This window comes from Gracilinanus agilis, chromosome 4, assembly GCF_016433145.1.
Source record: "Gracilinanus agilis isolate LMUSP501 chromosome 4, AgileGrace, whole genome shotgun sequence".
Lineage (NCBI taxonomy): Eukaryota > Metazoa > Chordata > Mammalia > Didelphimorphia > Didelphidae > Gracilinanus > Gracilinanus agilis.
In genome coordinates, this window is record NC_058133.1 from 70,330,640 (window position 1) to 70,354,368 (window position 23,729).

Sequence of the window (23,729 nt, forward strand, 5' to 3'; positions counted from 1 at the left end):
AGAATTTCAGTCTTGACAGGTGATTCTAGTGGCACAATGGACAGATTCCTGGACATGGACTTGGGAAGCCCTAAATTCAAATTCCTTGCAAAAGGGAAATTTCCCTTAGAATCACACATAACCATTTTGTGTCACACATTTTTATAGAACAAAACACTGTGCATTATGGTTATCAACAATTATGATTTATCCCCCTATATGACTATCAGCTCTACAAGGGCAGGGCCATGTCTTTTTAATTTTTTTTTCATATGTACCACTATCAAAGAACTCCCCTTATAGCATGTGCTTAAAAATTTTGGTGATTGAATGGCTTTGAAAAATTGTAAGGTAATAAAAATTCATTTTAAGATATCTCATTTGCTTTACTAATTCTAGCTAACTGATTTATATTTCCATTATTTAAAATGGTTATGAAAAAAGACTAAGATAAAACTTGCTAAATAAATCTACTTCACCCTTCTACTCTGAAGGTATAAAATTACTGGTGGCCATCCTACTAGGAAGGGTCAACTTTACAGGTAAACCTAACTGCCACTTCAGATCAATACTGAGAAGTTCCAACATGAATTCCCCACTCATTCAGCAACATTATTATACAGCTCTAGTCTCTCTGCTCATGTATCACCATCCCACATTTTGGACAACTTAAACTATATGTTCCCCTGGCATTTCAAACTTGAATATGTCTAAAACTGAATTATTTTTCCTCGTAAACTTTTTGAACTTCCAAGTCATCCTAACCTAGGTGTCATGCTTAATCATTTACTCTCTCTCATTCCCCACATCCATATTTGCCAAGTTCTGTTCATTCTACCTTTGGGACATCTCTCTTGTAATACTCCTTTTTCATCTCTGAAAATAGCTGGCAAAAGACCACATCACTCTGTGCCTCAACTACTTGTTCATTAACCTGGCTCAAGTCTTTTCCTCCTCCAGTCCATTTTCCATTGAACCGTCAAAGTGATCTTCCTGAATTTCTTTGTTCAATGTGCTCTACTAGTTCTCTATTAACTTTTATGTAAATTATAAACCCTTCTATTTTAACACTAAGAAGCTCTTTGTAACCTAGCTTCATTTTACCATTTCAATCCTTCTTACTCTTAACTATCCTCTATTTACTCTAGCAATCAGCTATATTGGCCTGCTAACAGTTCTTCACACTTTCATCTCTATGACTCTGTCCTAGATGTCCTTCCTGCCTAGAATTTTATGCCCATTTGCAATTCTTGGTGTCCTAGGTTTCCTTTAAAATTCATCTCAATTTCCCACAGCTGATAATGTTTTCCCTCTTTCAGATGATCTTCCATCTAACTCTCTATATGAATATTGTACATCCCTAGTTATTTTTATGTTGTCTTCCCTTCTAGAGTATATGTTCCTTAAAAGAGAGAAATTGTTTTTGCTTCTCTCTGGATCCCCCCTGGCACACAGTGAGTGTTTAATACAAGTTGACTGATTGCCTAATTATCTTAAGGCTTTAATCCCTGCCTAATTATCTTAAGGCTTTAATCCCTGTTAAAAATAACCCTAAGAAAAATAATGCACATCACTATTAGTCATTTATATTTTAAATATAAATTGGGATTTAAGTTGGGATTTATTTATCTAATATTTATTAAACAAGTTTTGACAATGGAAAAGTGAGACCATGTAAACACTGAGAAATAAGGAAAGTCAACAAAGCAGAAAGGGCAGAGAATGGGAACTCTGAAAATACTGAAGAAAAAACTATCTCCTTAATAATACAAAGGAAAGAATAATGAATTGAGTCAGCAATATTAAATTCTAGCCCTAACTTTACCACCATAATTAGGATAAAAAGCTTTATTGATTTGATCTCATTTTTTTTATTTGTAAGATAAAGGATAGAGACATAAGGACAAAAACCTTTCCTATGCTGAGAATCTCTGATAATTCAACTCTAGAGTTTTTTAACCTGAAGCCCATAAATCCTGACTTTGTTCAGATTTCTGGGGGTTCATGAACTTACATTTTTCTTTTATTTTAACTGGTTACCTATGCAATGGCATATATTTCATTTTGTGCATATAGGAAGGAAAGGAAAGAATTAGTATTTATATAGAACCTTTTATGTGCGAGGCACTGTGCTAAGTACTACTTTACAGTTATTTATCTCATTTGTTCTTCACAACAAACCCATAAAGTGGGTGCTGTTATTATTCCCCATGTTATAGTTGAGAAAACTGAAGTGAATTAAGGTTAAGTGTCTTACCTGAAGTCACAATGCCAGTAAGTATCTGAGACTAAATTTAAACTCAGACCTTCTTGACTCCAAAGTCAGTAATCTGGACACTGAACCACCTAGCTATTAAGAGGAGTTATTTGGCTTCATCAGACTATTTACTACATGGAAATGACTACAGATCTGGCAGCACCCTCAAAGAACGCCTAGTATAGATTTATAAGCATATTGTCATAATTTTTATCGGTGTCCATCTTAATATGTCCATCTTAGAATACAAAACTTCTATAAATGTAAGGAAGGAACATTCCTGAACAATCACTATATTCACAGTCCAGTCCCAGAAGTGCACACCACCTTAGTTGTCCCTTACTTTAAATGGCTGGTTTCACCCATTTTAAGGAAAACATTCAAGTAGTCATGCCTTAATTCTTCTATATGTTCCATTCCTAACTCTCCAGACCAGCAACCCACTCCCAGCCCCACCTCATCATTTTAAAATATGTTTTCTTCCCTCCACTAGAACAGAAGCTCCTCCAGGGAAGAACTATTCACTTAAAAGATACTTGATGAGGGGGCAGCTGGGTAGCTCAGTAGATTGAGAGGCAGGTCTAGAGACAGGAAGTCCTAGGTTCAAATCTGGCCTCAGACACTTCCCAGCTGTGTGACCCTGGGCAAGTCACTTGACCCCCCCATTGCCTCCCCTTACCACTCTTCTGCCTTGGAGCCAATACACAGTGTTGACTCCAAGATGGAAGGTAAGGGTTTAAAAAAAAAAAGAAAAAGGGTACTTGATGACTTGTCGATTTGATTTAGCATAGTATTTGAATAAAAGTTATTGAATCTTTTGATGTCAATAAAATGGAATGAATTCCATAACTATGCAGAGTAGACTGTTAAAATGATAATAGAAAAAGAAAAATTTGAACATGCTAAAAAATACACCAATTTTTTCCTAATGTACTTTTTTATAAGACACATAGTAGGCATTTAATCAGTGCTTGTTCACTGATTACTAACAAAAAATGTTCTATTTTAATAATTAAAAAGGGGAAGTTAACTTTCAGGGTTGTTTCTGTTTCCATAAATTGAAATGAAACATTAACAACACATTAATTATTTATATATAAAGTTCTGCTTCACTTTTTCATTTCATAAAAACTTTAAATTATTGCTAACAAAACAAAACAACAAATGAAAAACAATAAATTCATACAGATGTTGAAATGGAAAGCTGATCTGGATAGGTTATAAATAGTATGTATTAACATAGAACACACTGTTCATATGTATTTATTATTATTTAATTTATTTATTGGTGATATAAAAAGACTATAAAAGACTAATAGTTAAGATGGAATATACCCATGCTTAACTTAAATGATAGGTAAAGATGTTATGTTTATTTTCAACATAGAGTAACCTATAAACATCTGGTACCTGTTTACTATTATCCAATCACAGAATCCTAGACCTGAAAGGGACCTCAGAAGCCACATAGGCAAAGGGTTCACCTTTTTTGGGTCATGGTCTGGAAAACTGATATAGCCCATCTCACAAAAAAAAATTTTTAAATACACAAAATAAGGGGGCAGCTGGGTAGCTCAGTGGATTAAGAGTCAAGCCTAGAAACAGGAGGTCCTAGGTTCAAATCCGGGCTCAGACACTTCCCAACTGTGTGACCCTGGGCAAGTCACTTGACCCCATTTGCCCACCCTTACCACTCTTCCACCTAGGAGCCAATACACAGAAGCTAAGGGCTTATGAATGAATGAATGAATGAACAAATAAATAGATACACACACAAAATAAAATACATAGTATTACAAGAAACCAATTATATTGAAATATTTAACAAAATATATATCTGTTTTTAAGTGCAGGTCAAGAATTCCTGATCCAGTATAACTGGATATAGAGATAACTCTGTATAAGTAAACAACAATCTCCACAAAGTTGATCAATAATCATTATGGCTTTGCTTGATCACATTAAGTAAGAAAAAAAGATATTAAATTTCAGTCAGTACATTTATTTAGTGCCTACTATGTGCTTTACACTATGCTAATGTGCCCCACCAAACAATGAGGATACAAAGAAAGGTCACAGAGTCCCCACCCTTGAGGAGCTCACAATCTATTGAGGGAGGCAGCTTATTCCACTTTTGCACAGCTTTAATTATTAGGATATTTTTCATTACAATAAGCCTAAATTTGCTTTTAATCTGACTCTGTGCGCATACGCAAAGCCATTTAATCTTTCTTTGCTCCATTTCCATCATCTTTAAAGACAATAATTCTTGAATTCTCTTCACAAACTCACTGGGTTGCTGTACACAAAATTTTTCAAGTTTGCAAAAATGTAAATATGTTATGATTACTGCTACTGTAATTATTATATATTATAACTTCAGTCCCAAATTCTCTGCTTAGTTTTTGAATTACATCTCCAAATGTCCAACATCTCAAACAAAATATGTTTTAAAAGAAAGCATAATACAATTGAAGTACAATGAGACCTTTCAATACAAAAACCTGGCTCTAAATCCTGAATCTTAACACTTACTAGTTATGTGACTATAGGCAAATCACTTAAACTCTATGAGCCTCAATTTTTTTCATCTGTAAAATGAAAGAGCTGAAATTGACTCTAGCTTTAATATCAATGATGCTAGAATTCTTGATCCAAATCCAAGTTTATCATCTATCTCCTAAAATCTCATTATCTCTATGATTTAGATCAGTGGTTCCCAAACTTTTTTGGCCTATAGCCCCCTTTCCAGAAAAAATTTTACTTAGCGCCCCCTGTCACATACTATCACTACCCCCTTACAGTTATTCACTGCCCCCAAATACACCTGTGGCCATCACCGCCCCACCCCGGATCGCTGCAGCACCCATCAGGGGGTGATGGCACCCACTTTGGGAATCACTGGTTTAAATGTTCATTAGTGGCATCAATGTATATTCAGCCTGCTATTTTGAATACTTACCACTCTCTCACCATATTCTCACAGCCAAGCATAATAGTAAGTCCTATTTTTCTACTTCTCTAACAACTCTCTCATTAATTCTCTCAGAATTACTGAACTTCAAAGTTAGGTAGGACTTCTGGACATCTAATCTGTATAGTTGGAAAATCTTGAACCCCTGGAACTACACTGCCCAGGATTCCTTCTGTATTTACCCACAATTCCTTTTCCTTCCTGTTTACCTGTGTCTTTTGCTTGATTGTATATAAGTTTTGGGTAACGCCCCTCTCCCTCTCTCTACCTCGGTGAATTGAGTGGTGACCAGTTTTTGTTGCCCTAGCTCTCTCTTCCACGTGAAGTGAGTGGGGAACATTCTGTGTTCTCTCTAGTTAAATATTAATAAATCTCTATAAATATTATACTTTGGAGATATTGAATATTACTTTTAAAATCCACAATTTGGTGACTTTACGAAGGGACCCCAGAACCTAACCTATAGGTAAGTAGGAACCCTCCCAGGACTGCACATGCAAAAGGGGGGAAGCCCCTCCAGGCTCCCACTCCATCTACTACCTTTTGGATCCCTTATCCCGCCTCATTTTTCCTGTTCTCCCTTCTCTCTCCATCCTTTCCTCTACCTCCTCCTTCCCTTCAGATCCCCTGTGAAGCTAAGCTTCCCAGCTCCCCCACTGAGCCCTCCAATGGGGCTCTTTCCTGTTAAATCCCTGAGCTCCCTGCTTCAGCCTCTTTTCTGCTGATTTCCTCCTTCCTCCGCTGCCTCAAGCCTTTGCCAATGAGCCCAGCAGCCAGGCAGAAGCCCACTTGGCTCAGGGCTTCCCAGCTGCTTCCTCCTCAATGCATTGCCTTGAGGCGCTACCTTCAGCTGCTGCTGCAACCATCCCTGCCTCTGCCACTTCTTCCATGACTGGTAAGCTTAAAAGACTCCCTCTCTCTCTCCCAACCCCAGCCACAGCCTCAGAGCTAGGGGAAGTCCCTTTCCTTGCAGAGCAGCTAGTTACCGCCTAACCTTTGCCAGGCTCTTTGCCTTGGCAGGGGAGCTCCTGACCTTTTTCACTCACCCCAGTCTGCGTCCTAGCTCCCTCACTGCCCCAAATTGAGTTTCAAAAAAGCAAGGTAACCTCTTCACCAGTTTCCAGCTGTGGTGGCTTTTAGACCCTTTTAGACCCCTGAGCAGCAAACCCGCCCTGTTTTGTAGTCATATCCTCCATTTTGGTTTCCCTTTGTAGTGTTGCCTCTTAGCCACCAAAGGCCAGTATTGAGCATTCGATTTCTCTCTCCCCTCCCCCTGCCTTTTCTTGCTGAGAAGTACTGGCTATTTTCTGCCACCAGAGGGCAGTAACACCCAAAAATAAATAAATAAATAAATGAAATCATTACAAGTAAATAAAAAATATTTTTTGCAAATAGAAATCCAACAAAATCATATAACATCATATAAAATAAAATAAGGCAAAATATCCCTTACCCTACCCCAAATAAAAATATTTTTAAATTTTTAATTTTGAAAATATACATACATAGAAATATAGATATAGATATATACATTGAAAATTATTCTCTTTTCCAAGTTCCTTAAATTTACCCTTTTGATTACAATACTCAGCAGTATGAATTCTACTCTACGTGAAACTCTTCTGGCTTTTGCACAATTAGAAACCTTTAAGGTTCTGGATTGCCTCCTTCTTATGTTGCTTGTAATTTTCCTTTTTCAATTCTTGACTGTTAAGTCACAACAAGCTTCCCAATGAAGAATGCAGGCTAACATGCAAATTCAATTGAACAAATTTATGCATTACTTCCAAGGTTAAATGGCAAAGGAAGATTCTCTCCAACACATGTCTGATTTTTGCAAACCTGTTTCTGAACCACTAAGAGAGGAAAATCCTATTTCTCCTGAATGTATGTAAGACAACATACATTTTTTACACCTTAAGATATAAAAAAATTGACATCTAATACTTTCACTTTTGAAGAAGAACCATATCTGATAACGAAAAAAATGGCTGACATATTTTTTCACTATAACCCATCTTACAAAGATGTTGAAAATTTGCTCAAGGCTTCTTTAACATAATGTGAGAAAAATAAGATCACCTCTCATGTTAATAAAGTCTGAGGATGCAATGCAGCACGCTGGCCATTTCAGGATTCTGAATGGGACTATAACAAATGTGAGGATTATTTGCAATTATATTGTTGTGGGGAGGCTATTATGAATGCAATGCAAGAATGCTCCAAAAATACGGATTCACGGACCAAATTTGAAAGCCTTAAACAATCTGATGATGGAACACCCTCCCAATTCATGGATAGGCTTCTTGAGCTTGGGAGCAGATATCTTGACCTGGATCTTTCTAAAGAAAGAGATATTAGACAAATAAGACGACACTTTGTCCACAACCATTGCAAAGTGGTTCAGGATTATTTTAAAATGCATTGTCCAAAGAGGTCTCACATGGATCTGGATGAGTTGAGAAAAAATGTTGTTTATGTCTCTAAAGACCGTAAAGAAAAACAGGAAGAAACTAATAATTTAGTGGAAACGTTTCGAAAGAAACTAGAATCTTTAAATGATAAAACTGATAGACAACAAAGAGGGTATGATATACAACCAATGGCACTTGCTCCTCTTCAAGATCCCTTATATGACACTTCTGTGCAAAAAGGGATCACATAATGATGACCTTTAGTAATTGGAAACAAGCAATTAGAAATAATAACTTCAGAAATTATAACTTTAGAAATAATAACAATTATAGAAATAATGACAATTATGGAAATTATAATTACAATAATGATTTCAGGAATCATAACTTTAGGACTGAAAACAATTCTAGGAATATGGATCATGGAATTGATTACTCATACCAAATGACTCTACAACAGTATATTTTGAGTAGAGCTCATCCCCAAACCATCCAGGGTGCTACTGCCCCTCAGGGGAGAGCCCAAGGAACTACCCAAAGATTATGAAGTTGTATAGGGTGATGGAGGGGGTGGGGGGGGTGAGGGGCACAGGAATCAGAGAACACAACCTTTGATTTTCCAGACCCTGATGTCTTACTAACTGTTGTCCCCATCCACTGCCACCCCCATACTGACGAGCCCCATGTAACATTAAAGGTTGGCAACACTTATTATGATTGTCTTTTGGACAATAGAGCTTCCAGGTCTATATGGAAGAGTAAACCTGACTCAGATTACAATTCCATAGGATCAATAAATATAGTATCAAGGACACCCCAAAAGATTCCAAAACTTTCCCCTAGAATGGTGTCTGTAGAACCCCTAAATGTGGAACACTCTTTCCTCTTGATGCCTAGCTCCCCTATAAATTTGCTGGGGAGAGATCTTTTATGCAAGCTTAGTCACAATACATTGCTCTCCAGATGGCTCTATATCACTGGAATTGCCTGAGGAATACTTAACTTTGCTCCCTGGACTTCTTTCAGATAATCATGAGATGAAGGAGTCTCCCGCTTTTGAAATCCCAAATAATATACCAGAGTCTCTCTGGGCCACATCATCTTCTGATGTTGGCCTACTTAAATTGGCTGTCCCTTTCCAAATTAAAACTAAATCTAGCCCACCTCCTTCCATTCCTCAGTATCTTCTCTCTAAGGAGGCAATAGAGGGTATTACCCCACTAATAAATTCACTAACTGACAAAAGCATCATAATTCCCTTTAATCTGAATATGATACATCCATCCTGCCTGTTACAAATCCAAAACTGGGGGCCAATGGCAAGCATCTCTGATCAATTAGTGCAGGATTTGAGGGCTGTGAATAATCATGTTATAAAGAGACACTCTGTAGTTTCCAACATAAATACAATTATTTCTTCTATTCCTAACACAGCTACATACTTTACAGTAGTAGACTTGTACTCAGCCTTCTTTTCCATACCTATACATGAGGATTCCAGGCATAGCTTTGCTTTCAACTGTAAAGGTTCCAGGGCTCATTTGCCTCAAGGTTTCATGGACAGCCCTACATCATTCACAAAATTCTTAACTGCCAATATGGATGCCATTAAATATAAATACAGCCGTTTAATACAATATATGAATGATTTGCTCTTGGCTTCACCAAATGCTGAAGCATGCCAAGAGGATAGCAAGCATTTCCTTTTAGAGCTACATAAGAGTGGCCATAAGGTCTCCAAAGATAAAGTTCAATGGTATCTCCCCAAAGTACAATATTTAGGTTTCATTTTAACTGCTGGGTCCCGTTTAATTTCTCCTAAACATATAGAAAGCATCCAAAAATTAAGTGCTCCTACTACGAAAAAGCAATTGCAGACAATTCTTGGAGCAACAGGATTTTGTCGGCAGTGCATCCCTTGCTAAGGGGAAATCATTAAGCCCCTTGTATCACTCAAGAAACATTTGGTCCCTGAACCACTTAAATTGGAAAAGGAACAATGAATAGCTTTTTCAAATTTAAAACAGGCTATCCTGCCTGCCCCTAATCTAGGCATCCCAAAGTAATATGACAAACCATTTACCTTATATGTCCATGAACAGAAAGGGCTACCTTCAGGTGTTCTAACTCAACTTTTGGGACCTGCTCAATGCCCAGTAACCTATTATTCGAGCCAGCTGGACCCAATAGCTTCAGGAGCACCACCATGCCTTAGAAGAGTAGCTCCCACAGCTTTATTAGTAACCAAATCTGCTGATCTGGTATTAGGATGCCCGCTGACCATAATGTGTCCACACAAAGTCAAGGCACTGTTATTAAGACATAGAACACAGGCATTTACTGATCAAAAGATTACCAGATGTGAAATAACCCTATTGGATGATGAATATATCACCTTAAATCCCTGTTGAGTTCTTAATCCTGCAACCTTGCTCCCTGATTTGTCAACTTCTGGAGAACCTTTACACAATTGTACATCTTTAGTGTTCATTGCTGATAAGCTTCGTAATGATATACTGGACACCCCTTTGGATAATTCGGATTTAATACTATTTACAGATGGTTCTTCCTTTATGAGAGATGGTGTGCACTACACAGAAGCTGAAGTAGTTACTGAATTGGATACTCTATGGTCAGCTTCCTTTCCCTCACATGTAAACACACAAGGTGCAGAACTCACAGCTTTGAAACATGCTTGTATCATTGCAAAAGATAAAAGGATCACAATTTACACTCTCCCTTTATGCATTTGGCATATGACATGCTGTTGGCATGTTATGGCTTCAGAGGGGATTCTTAACATCAGCTGGAAAATGTATTGCCAATGCAAACCTTATTACTGAATTTCTTTCTGCCCTCCAGCTCCCCAAAGTCATAGCTGTCGTTCATTACTCTGCAGACACAGGTGACACTGACCCTGTCTCCAGGAGAAACAATCGACCAGATGTCACAGCCAAACTAGCAGCCATAGAAGGACCTGAATTAATTATGCCACTAACAATTACTGATGATTTGGATCAATTCTTTTCCTATAATGACAAGGAAGTGGGAAAATGGAAGCAAAAAATTTAAGGCTAAACAGATAAATGGAGCAAGAGTGTTATCTGAAGGCAAACCCTTGTTCTCTAGAGCTTTCTATAACCAAATTTGTCACTCCATCCATAAACATGGTCATTTCAGCACCCAAGGCATTATAGACTCTTTTAAAAGAGTACAGATAGCACCTAGAATAACTACAATTGCCTCCAAAATATGTACAGTTTGTCCATCTGCCAGGTCTTTAATCAACATGCCTTTCGAGGAAAAGCCTTTGGTGGAAGTCCTCTAGCTTACACACTATTTGAGCATTTACAAATTGATTTTATCTCTACACCAAAAGCTGGACAGTATAAATTTTGTCTGGTCATAGTCGATCAGCTGAACAGGTAGCCTGAAGCATTTCCTACTGCTCAGACCACAGCGAATTTCATTGCCAAAGTCCTTTTTAAAAAAATTATTCCTCGTTTTGGCCTGCCAGCACATAGTGATTCAGATAAAGAAACTCATTTTACTGATTCAGTCTTACTGCAAATTTATTCATGTTTGGGGAACTCCTAAATTTCATATACCATATCATCCCAGAGCTCCAGCCAAGTTGAAAGAAGGAATAAAGAACTTAAAACTATGATTGGAAAACTGTGCACGGAGACTCATTTAAAATGGCCCAAAATTCTACCTCTGGCCCTATTTTATCTCAGAAGCAGACCCAGAGGGGATTTACACATGCACCATTTGAGATGCTATTTGGACATCCACCTATTCAGGCACAACAATTTATCCTCGACTATATCTCATTGTTAGAAGGGGATACAAGCACTGCCATTTATATCGGACTATTACAAACAAAATTGCTAGAACTCCATGACTCTGGAGCTACTGTTCAAACAGGTCCCATAGACTTCTCACTTCATAATATGAACCCAAGTGATAGTGTGTACGTAAAGAATTTAAAATGTACAGGGTCAACTGAACCTGCTAATGATGGGACACTTCAGGTCCTATTCACTACACCAACAGCCATTAAAATTGGGGAGAGGGACTCACGGGTTCACTGTAGTTATGTAAAACGAGTACCCTCTATTGGTAATGAATAATTGTCTGTACTTATAATTGCCTGTACTACTTATATTTGACTATTAATTGTATTTGTTGATTGTGATAAGACTTCCCTATTGCTGGATTTGTACTATTTTGTTGCACTGTATTTGGTTAATCCTTGTACTTGAACAATACATATACTACCTCACAATGAAATATCTGTATTAGTGACCTATACTGACTTGATATGCCTTTTGTAACATTTTGTGCCTTTTGAGATATTTTGTGTATTTTCTTCAATGTATTATTGCTTTATCTATCCCATTTGCACTCCCACTGCAGATCATGGCAAGTTAAAGAGGAAATGGAACTTATTTTTGGGAAATTAGCCTCTATACTTTACCTCTGTGATTATGAAACTACATATTTTTAATATTTTTCTTCTTTTCTTCTTCATGTGCCATATAGTATTTGATTTTTTCTCATTTTTTTACATTTGAAGCACATGTCACCAATATTAAAAAGATTTTTGACTGTTTTGATTTTTGCTATAGAATAAGCTAAAATGTCCATTTGCCTAGCAAATAAATGCATACCTACCCAAAAAGCTTTGGACTATGAAAACCTGCCACTAGTTATTTAAATATTATGAGACTTTTGCTCAATGAATATGTCTAATCCAAGGAGAAACAGACCACAAAGGAGCATAGAAGTTGACTTGTGAAATGCCAAACGAGCACAAAAAGGTAAAAGAAACCAAACCAATCGTTGTAAAAGTGAAATTTGGGAAATGTATCAAACTGCATTTCCCGTGGTCCAACGGGTTTCCGTTCTTTGGGCCGTTTCCACGCAGAAAAGAGTTTAAATCTCCTGGGTTAGGGGGGGAGTGGCCTCTTGGCCAGCAGACTCAGGAGGAGACAGGAGACAATAATGGCGAGGGCCTCAGTTTTGAATGCTTACAAGCGCGTGGTCTGATAACTTTATCTATAAACATGGCTTTAATTAAAATACTAATATATATTATTATAGCAGCCTTTATCATTTTTTATCCTTATAATTATGGCAACCATACGGGAGTAATTCGAACTTTCAATTTTCTGGATCGTCTAAGAGAAAAAAGCCATGTGGCTTTGGGACCCCAAGTCTCAGAAGCGATTTTTTTCCTCGCCCAGTCCTCTCCCGATTTTCCCCAGCCTAGAGGCTGTTTTCCGGGGAAGAGAGACAATGGCTTTAATGGCTGCAGGGCTGCGAATTATTTTGCTCAAAGCCCTGGGCCTTCTTGACCCTTGCGGATGCTAAAAAGCCAGAGAGCCCAGCCAAGAGAGGGGTAGCGGGGACAATACCAAATCCTAAAGAGACTTCCGCCACTGCTCCTTAGGATTTGGTATTGTCCCCGCTACCCCTCTCTTGGCTTGGTAATGGCCTGCATTCTAGCCTTCCACGTGTTTCTCTAAAGACCTAAATTAGGCAACCCACACAGACTCTACACCTGGGTATTTTCTACAAAACTGACTTTAAGTTTTTCTCTAGCCCTGAGCCCATGACCTGACAGCACGTGGACCTAGCGTTTACCTTTAATGGGGCCGAATGGCCTATTCAGACTTGCTTGTGATTAAAAACTGAACTCAAAGGAAGAATTTCACCCCATACCTGCTCAGAACTTTGAACTTTAAGAAAAAAAACCCTTAAACTCAGCAGAACTCAATCAAAAGAACCTTAAATTGAAACCAGGGGTGAACTTTTAAAACCTCGGAACTGAATGAGCTTTATTTTTTTTTTAAAGAGACTATCTTACTGTATTTTGCTAATTAGTATTGTAAATTAATCTTGCTTATTTCGTTGATTTTCCTGTTGCACTGAATCATTTTACGCTAATGAAGTTTCTGCTTATGATGTTATTATATTTCCTAATTTACTTAAAGCTTACTGTATCAAAAACAATGCGGTTATATGTACCACCTATGAACATCTTATAGAGCACATCTCTTTTAAAATTTATTCTGTCTTGGTAATTGTAAAGAACCTTGAAAGTTTTCCATGCTTTGAATATTACCTTGTAATTTTACAAGAGATATTTTTTAACTTTTACTTTAAATCCTTAAGAATTGTTGTCTAAAAGGATAAGCTTTTATATATTTTATTATAAGAGGCATTATTGTCTGGAATGGGTAGACGCATTCCTATCCAGGATTTTTTTAAATACAGAGAGTCAAGGAGCTCCTGTATATTCCTATCCAGAAGGTTTCTTTTTTAAATATCACATTTTGCTATGGAAGCAATAACAGCATTTGCCAAGGGTTAAAAGTTGCAACAAGCATATAATTTTAAACATCACTGTTTACTGTTTTAAAATGTGCTATTGGAATAATGGTACTCTATTTGAATGTGCATTGTGAATCTGCTATTTTGTAAAACCCACTTTCTCTCACAGAAAGTCTCATTTTTGGGTAACATAACCCTTCTAGTTCTAAGATATATATATATTTTTGATTTTTAAAACATTTTTTTAATGAGAGAAATTGATTTTCCCCTTTTCTCATCTTGTACTGGAAGTACATATATAATCATTATTTATCCTTTTTCTGATTCTACAGCAAATACCTGAGCCTATAGGACTGTGATTTAAATGCCTCTTTGATTCCAGAAGGGAATATGAAAGCCATTAATAGTGCTAAAGAAAGCACATGGTCAGAGACTTGACTAAGATCTGCATAATTGCTGCAGTTCTATGCCAATACTTTAGGGCTTGGAAATTGGGGTTGAGTCCTGGAGTCCCAGTCTTTTCTAAAACTTTAGAGGACGTGGGTCCCCTCGACTTAGATTCCTAGAAAGCACCTAAGATTGGTTAATTATTTGGCTCACTTCCCTAAAAAGCTGATGATAAGTCAGATCAGAGAGAGACATTTTCCTTAAGTCCTGGCCCTGAATGGGTAATTGCACACTGCTGAATTCACTTTAATTAGACCTTCATTCAAAGGTCTAAGTTTATTTTCCCTAGATTTTTGCACATTTTACATTTACAAGTTAATGTTTTCTTCTTTTTTCTTGAATTTTATTCTTTTTATTTTGCCAATTGACTTCATATAACCCCCAGGACTCAGCCACTCATCCTTAGCTGACCTGAGGTACCTTTTTTTTTTAGAAAAAAAGGTGTGTTTAAGATTTACCTCACGGGGATATCTGTTAAGTTTTTAAAAAATCCGATAATGTAAAAATATATGTATATTTAACTCTTTTAAGAGTAATTTCACGGGGAATTGAATTGTATAAAATCTTAGAAGAAAATGTATGTTTTGTAATCTATAATGTAAAGTTTAAATTCTTTTGAGAATAATTTCAGGATAAGGATCCTGCCATCTCCCCAGAATCCAGACAACGAACTTGTTTTGGTGAAGACACCATGAAGATGTCTGAAAAGCCTTCACTGTACCATGAAGACCAAACTTTAAACTTTGGGGTGCAGTTGTTGAACTATGGGGAGTTGAAATTGAGTTGTATGTATTGTTTTAATTGTACACTGTTATGCCAGTGGGGGACAGCCCCCAAATTGGTTTTTTGTCAATGCGGCTAATTTAACCATTTGTTCATCTATTTCTTTTATCCCCAAATTCCTGAAAAATTTAGAAGTTGTTTATTTTTACAGGTCCAGCGAAGAAAAAAGGACTAACCTTATTTTTTTGCCAGACCTCACGGGGAATTGTAAAAGTGAAATTTGGGAAATGTATCAAACTGCATTTCCCGTGGTCCAACGGGTTTCCGTTCTTTGAGCCGTTTCCACGCAGAAAAGAGTTTAAATCTCCTGGGTTAGGGGGGAGTGGCCTCTAGGCCAGCAGACTCGGTAGGAGACAGGAGACAATAATGGCGAGGGCCGCAGTTTTGAATGCTTACAAGCGCGTGGTCTGATAACTTTATCTATAAACATCGCTTTAATTAAAATACTAATATATATATATTTATACCAGCCTTTATCATTTTTCATATTTATATTGTACAGGGATTGATGACATTCTGCGCAAAAGAGTACAGACTTAATCATGTGTGAGACTCTAGGTTGCAGTGCTTAACATAGGTTAAGACACAGAACTTCCTTGTACCACACTCTATATCAAGTACACAACACTGATTGTTCTGGCGCCATTATGCCTGAAAGTGAAGAAAAGGATTGAATGAGGAAATGCTATTTCCCATTTGTTTCGAGATCTAGTCTCTTTTTCTATTTCTTTCATGATGTGACAACTTACTGTAGTCCAGGCTGCTAAACGGGGTTAGTGAGTGAGTGTTGTTGCAAAGCTCATAGGACAGGAATCTCTACAAAAACCTGTTATGATTTGTGAATTTTTTCCCTTTTTCCTAGAATTTTTTTTTCTTCTCATATTTTTGATATTCTATATTTCCCTTAGAGGTTATTTTTTATTATTTCTTTGGATTCTTTGATATTTTTGATAATTGATTCATATACCTTATGACTTGACCATGTATCCCTGTGTGATTCCATGTGTATACCTGTAATCTCCTCAGGGGGAATGTGTTATTATTCTCCTCGGGGGGACTATGTTATTGCTGTGAATTTTGATTTGAATTTGACCCTAATTTACAACAGAAGACTCCCTCCCAGAATCCAAAAGGCTCTATGAAGATGCCTGCAGAGACTATACGCCACACCAGAAGATCCAGAGTGAACTTTGAGATATGGCGAATTTGAACTTTGGGAGGGTTGAATGCATTTTTTTTTGGACACTCTTATGCTAAAAAGCAGGACTGCCCCCTAACTAGCTTTTTGTCAACGCACCTAACATTGCTTTTATTCTTTCTCCCTTTTATTTCCCTTTTATCTCTGAATTACTGCAAGTTTTAATTTGATTATGTTTCCATGATCCATTGGGGAGATTGGTCTCCCAAAGGATCACAGGGGGAAAGGTATAGTTGGAAAATCTTGAACCCCTGGAAATGCATTGCCCAGGATTCCTTTCTGTATTTACTCACAATTCCTTTTCCTTTCTTTTTACATGTGTCTTTTGGGTCATTGTATATAAGTTTCGGTTAACGCCCCCCCCCCTTCCATGTGAATTGAGTGAGGAATGTTCTCTGTGTTCTCTAGCTCTCTAGTTAAATATTAATAAATTTCTATAAAAATTATACTTTGGAGATACTGAGTATTAATTTTAAAATCCACAAATCCCATCCATACCTAAAAAAGAATTTCCTTTGCAGCACAACCTATTTCCTACTCTAACTGTGACGGTCCTAATAAAAGTTGTCATCACAACCCATGTGAATGAAGAGTATTGTCTCCTCAGAAATGTTCCTATTTCCATTCTCTCCTTTAAATCTATTCACTTCTTCAGTCCCAGAATCCTAAATCATTTCAGCAGTTTCCTAATGCTCACTCAATAAATAGTCATTTAAAATCCTCTTCAGTCTATTGTTACTATTATATTCCCAAATTTGGATTCTTGGTTGTGCCACTTAATACCTATGTGTCCTTGGGGATGTCTTTTCACTTATCTGTCATTAGTTTCCTCAACTATAAAATGAAAAATTGAACTAGATGACTTCTAAGATCTCTTAGAACTCTCAATCTATCACTTTATAAAAGACTTCTAAAGCCCATTAAATTTGCTCATAAAAATCCTTTCCACATACTCGAGTGCTAGAATTTTAGCAGTGAGATCCCTTTGGAAGTGACCTTAGAGATAATATAATTCAAATCATATATAAACATAAATTTCCCTAAATACATCTACCAAGAAGTTGTCATTCAACTTTTATTTGAAACCCAAAAATGATGATGAACCTACTACCTCCCTAAGAATAAAGTTTCACTTTTCACAATTATTAATTATTTAGAGCAGGGGTCGGCAACGTATGGCTCTTTTTGCAGGAGCCATAAAGTCAATTTTTTTTCAGGCACTGTTACAGGAGCGCGCACTGTAAGCACTGTACGGCTCTCACGAAATTACATTTTTAAAAAATGTGGCATTTATGGCTCTCACGGCCAAAAAGGTTGCCAACCCCTAATTTAGAGGTTTCTTTTCATCAAACAAATCTACTTCTCTGAAACTTCCATTCAGTGCTCCCAGTTCTACCCTTTGGAACCAAGCAGAATGATTCTAATTTCTCTTCCTATAACAATCATTTCAATAGTTAACAGCTACTTCAGTTCCTTCCTAAGTCTTCTCTTTACCAGGCAAAATATTCTTAAATTCCCTCCCCTGAGTGCTCAGCACCATGTCTGGCAAATGAATCTTATAATTCAAAAACCATTTCTTTAGTGAATTTTTCCATCATCCTATGAGTCAGTAATGAAATTCCCTACTTTGGATCTCCTATAGCATTTCCTCTTCTCCTCTCTTAAATGTGTATATTATTCTATATATTGTTGTTTGTATGTCAACATTCCTCTACTAAACTAAGTTGAAAGAGGGCAAGACTATGTTTTCTCAAAACCTTTTTCTTCTAGCAGTATTCTGCATTGTAGACACTTAATTCAATGAAATATTTTACTACTAATAATAGCATTTATCTCATTAGGCCCTCCCAAATGAGAATGATAGAATAAAAGTCACAAGTACAAGCAGTAAGACAGAATCAGAGGCATGATGTGAACTCAGGTGCACCTGACTCCAAATCCACCAAGAGATGAAGATATGATGACTAAAATGAAGCCATCTTTGCCCTCAAAGAACTTGCATTCCACTAAGGCAATAAAGTATGTATGCACAACATGTTATGCTTAATAAACATATCATATATTTTAAATTTTTAATTAAATAATTAATGTTTATTATTTCTATATTGCTAGCGGCTAAGCCCTTGATGAATTAGGCCCACATTTCTTTTGTAGCCCCCCCCTTAGTATGAAAGTGGTTTCATATATAAGAAACCCTTACTAATTTTTTGTTGAAAGAATGAAGTAGTAGTCAATTACTTTCACATCAATATGCAATTTTTTTAACTAAATTGAACTTGAATTTTTCTCTATCTAGCTATAAAGAATATGGTAGCATAAAAGCAAATGTAAACTGTACATTGATATCATGAATATATATTTTAATCTCTTTCCCCCCCAAAAAAATTAATGCTAACCAGTAAATGAATTAAGGTGAGAGCAACATTTGTTACTTTGTTCTTTACAGAGATAAATTCTATAAATTTAATATATGCAACAAAGGTGGCAATTTGATGTATAGGAAAACTTTCCAGAGTTTAAACAATATCTACATCCTCACCTCCACTCGTTTAATATCCTCCTCCAGAACACTTAGCTCCTTTTGAATCTGTTCCAGTTGCTGTGGATAAAAGGAGAGAAGAAAAATCTAAAGTAATTTGTATTGGCAACACCACAGCCACTGATTCTTTTCCCTTAGAGATTAGGCCAATTCAGGCACATGAAATAATAAGTCATAAATCCCCTCTTCAAAAATGTTAGTCAACTGTGGGGCTGTTATTTCTGATTTTAAAACATTTTATTTTAAAAGCTATGGGGAACACAAAAAGAACTTTTACAGGTAGGAAAGAAGTAAACTTTAATATGCAAACATGGATTGTGAAAACCATCATAGAGAAATTATAAAGGGATGAATCAAGAAGTAACTCCTTCTTAAACAAATCATAATTTATAGTCTTAAGAGAGTTAAGTGATGATCAGATAGATTAGGTGACTTCTCTATGTTCATACAGTCAACAAAATCTAGGGCAACATTTGAACCGAGTTCTTCCTTACTCCAAATCCAATACTCTATCCACTATACCATTATGCTTATCAATAATGGAACAAAATGAATTTTATTGAGATGGAATGAGTAGACATATGGAGGTATGTAAAACTTCAAGGTGCTCTTAGAGAAAAACTACTGAGAAAAGGTATGTTACAATGGCTAGAGAAAGAAAAAGAAGGGGCTGTTAAAGACAAAAGAGAAAAAGAGAAGAAACAACTTCTAAGAATGAAGCCATAGTTTTAACAACTGAGCTGATAAGGGCAGCTGTCAAGCTCCAATATGATCAAAGGTTAAGAAAATTTGAATTCCTCTAAAAACCTAAAGAGCAATTTTTATTGTGATACTACAATGGTGGGCTAGAGAGCAGAAGTGAAATAAACTAAACAGAAGAAATCTAATACCAAAGGATAGGGACCAAAACATGCTACTCAGTCTTTTCTCACTAAAACCTAAATCTGACACTAATTATACAATGGCTAAAATGAAACCAAGCTAGGAAATAGCAATTATTTTTAAATCAGTGAAATTTACATGTATGTATGTATATATGTATAAATATATAGATAAAAAATATAAAAATACAAAAAAATTACTTTCACTCTATATACCCACGCCTTCCAAGCTAGGGCTTTCAAGTGTGTAGTCACAACAACCTCTGCCTCTACAGAATAGTTGATCAACTGGTCCATCTTGATAGTCTTAAGAGTAAAAAAGAAGTGATAACATTTCTGCTGTGGGGCCGGCTAGAGAGAGAAATAAGAAGGCAAAAGGCAATATCTTGAGAGTACAGTTGAATTTAATAACACAACACTTTAGAGCTAAAGGAAATCATCTAGTCTGAATACCTCACTTTACAGAAGAAACTAACGTCCCAGAGAGGTACTTAACTATAACTTAACTACATTCACAGAAAGTTAGTGACAGGACTAAAACTAAATCACTCCCTTTGACTCCTAAGCCAGTGATTTTCTTAAAAAACACCAAAAAAATAAAAAAATAAAAAAAAGCAGGCTAGAGATCAGATCTGTGGCTAACAATATCGAAAATGTAACCTTAAACAAGAGGTCAATTAGTTTTTACACCTTTACTCCTTATGTGAATTGTTTTGTGTATGTTGAAAGATCATTTTTTAAAAAGATCTTTTACAATCCTTCTGCAGACCACAGTAAATCAACTATGAATAATAATGAGGTTGGGGATCAATAATGATTGAGGAAAAAACTGTAGTGAGCAAGAGAATTAAAATTAATTTTAATGAATTTCAAGTAAATTATTTAACGATTTAAATCCAAGCAAGGGTCCTAGCTATGTCCCAACTGTGTGACAATATCAGAGTAATCTAACTTAATGGCTTATAGAAAAACATGATCTTAAACAAAATGAATACTGTTACTTTCAAAGGGGCAATAATCCTATGAATTTAATAAACACTATCTATAAAACACTGTGAGAGGCTAGGTACATAAGAACAAAAAAGAACACTGACTGCCCACCAGGCTGTTACATACCAACTGTGGGAGTGGGAGATAAATAGAGAAATGGTATAACTTGTACACAGATAAATAAATAAAGCTAAGGAAAAACACGAGGGGAAAAAAGACAAAACTGGAAAGGTAGTGGTGGCACGTTGGCTACGCCTTAAGGGAATCCTAGGAATTCTTAGAGACCCAGAGGAGAGTATTCTAGGCATGCACAGATAGTCTGTTCAGAAGCACAGACAAAAGACACAGTGTCATAGGGATAAACAAATTGACTAGTTAGTCTGGAACATAACATGTGCAAAGACTTAATAGAAGATTGAAAACACAAATTGGAGTTTAGAAGTGTTTATAAAAGCACAAGAATCCTGCAGGCCTTCTTCATCTCCATCTCCTAGATTCTCCCTTTTTCTGCAAAATATGGCTCAAGTGCTAGTGCCTTCAGATCATAAATTAGAATAAAAGGCTAGCAACATGAGCAAAAGTTACAAACTACCTGAAAACTGAGAAACAATCTTTTAAACAATGACTGAGTTTAAAAAAGAAATCAAAAAATGAATTTAAAGGAAAACAAGAATACCAAATAATAAAATTTATGGAATGCAGACAAAGCCATTCTTAGAGGGAAATTTGTATCAACTAAATGTCTAAGAAAAGAAGAAAATAAATTAAGACACTTAAAAAGACATAAAAAAAGAATAAATACAAAATAGAAATCATGAGAAGAGAAAGAAAAGAATATCAAGGAATACAGAATTGATAAAAAAAATTAAGGTATCAAATATAAGGACAAAATATTAGCATCGGAAGGATCAGCAAAATTACAGATTAAAAAGTTATCTCAGCAATGACAAAATTAATAAGCAATATCATTAGGGAAATATTACACTGTTTCTAAGAAATTGGAGAACTAAAGTAGAAAAATACTTATAAAAAATAGATTATCAAATTATAAGATAGGACATTAGTAATATACGTAGATGAATCCTTAACCCAAAATAAACAAACAAAGCCCTTGATGAGGGGCAAAGGGGATCCTTCTCAGAGAAAAATTTATTTTACCTCCTAAAGTCAAATAATTCTCATGTTATATTTATTAATATAAAGATTATCTCATTAGCCTATAGCTTTGTGTAATATATAGTCTTTAAAATCAGTAGTGATTGCAAGAGTACATGTGCACACATACATACATACATACATACATAGAGTACATTTTACTAAAGAATGTAAGCATAAAAATAATAAAAAATTTAAAAATGTCAATACATTATGAAAAGAACTCAACATAGCAAAGCAGTGTTTATGCCAGACACAACATAGATTGAATATCAGAAAAAATATTAACATAAAAATAGGTAAAAACCACATAATTACATTATTAATTTTTTAAAGTCCTAAATAGAATCTAATAATCTATTCATGATTTTAAAAGCATTTTATAAGTAAAGAATAATTATTTTCAGCACAATCAATACTACTTTAAACCAAGTGCCAGCAAATAATGGAAAAACATTAAAAGTGTTCCCACTAAAAATAAAGCAAAGATGCCTATTAACTACTTTAAGACAGGAAAATATAATAAAGATTAAGTTTAGAAATGGATATCAAAATTTCATTTCAGATGACATAATAATGTAACAAGAAAATCCAAAGTTTCAAATAAAAAACTAGGAGACAATAAAACGAAGTTTAAAGATTCAGAATGAGTGTAACAGAAAAAAAAATGTTTTTATTTACTATTAACAAAGATCCAAATTTTAAATAACAAAGTTTTTTAAAGAAATCTTACAATATTTAAGAATTAAGATTTGTATATAAAGCTAACTAAAACTAAAATGACCAAAATGAGGAATAATCTAAAAAACTACAGAGAAATTAAATGCTTATGGATAGGTCAGACTCATTTTTTTTAATCACTCCCCAAAATAAGTCACATCAATTAAAATGCTTCTTGTTTTTACTGAACTACACAAACTGGTAAAACTATGCAGAGGGTTTACTGAAGCTAAAAATTAACAAAGGTGGTCTTCACACACTCATTAAAACGTATAACAAAGTAGTAATTATCAAAACTCTCTGAAAACAGCCATAACCTCTACATCACCAAATTCATACTAGATATTCAAAACTGGATTAACTAGAGACATCTCAAACTTTCCATGCCCAAAATTGAATTCATTAACTTCTATCCCCTACAACTCACATGGAACTTTTCTATTTTTGTTGAGGGTACCATCCAGGTTCAGACTTCCAGGTTTGTAATCTTCTATTTATCCTCATCTCCTTACTCTCTCTAATCCTATAAATCTAATCAGCTGCCAAATCTTGCCATTTTTACCTTGAACCATTTCTCATATCTTAGAACTCCTCTGTATTCCTATAACTACCACTTTAGTTCAAATTTTCATTACCTTTCAACTAGACTATTGCAACGGTCTCTTAATTCGTTCCTTCACCTCAAATCTCTCCCAACTACACTGCTGCCAAAGTAAAAATCACTTGAATGTAGACCTGACCACGTCTTATGTCACTCCCTGACTCAAACTCCCTATTGACTCTAAGATTAAATATAAACTAAAGTAATCATGGCTTTTAAGTTGTTGCACAAATTTGTCCCAACCCATCACTAGAATTCTGTTCAGCATTACTCCCCTTTCTGGATTCTATGAAAAATTAAATTAGTCTTCTTCCTACCATGCACACAGCATTCCACTTCCTATGTCCATGACTTTCCATTGGCCATTCCCCAAGCCTAGAATGCTCTACATTTTTAACTCTCCCTCACAAACTTTTCAATTCCTTCAAGATCAAGCTTTAAAAAAAAAAAAA

The 23,729-nt window shown here is 35.7% G+C and overlaps 1 protein-coding gene across 1 annotated transcript in view; it reads right to left on the reverse strand.

The window, feature by feature from the left end:
* The window catches only part of COP1 (COP1 E3 ubiquitin ligase), a 317,833-nt gene that overhangs the window by 210,301 nt on the left and 83,803 nt on the right, over positions 1-23,729 (reverse strand). Inside the window, exon 7 of the mRNA XM_044674889.1 lies at positions 18,931-18,990. Coding sequence (XP_044530824.1) covers positions 18,931-18,990 — 60 coding nt within the window. The remainder of the gene's footprint in view (positions 1-18,930; positions 18,991-23,729) is intronic.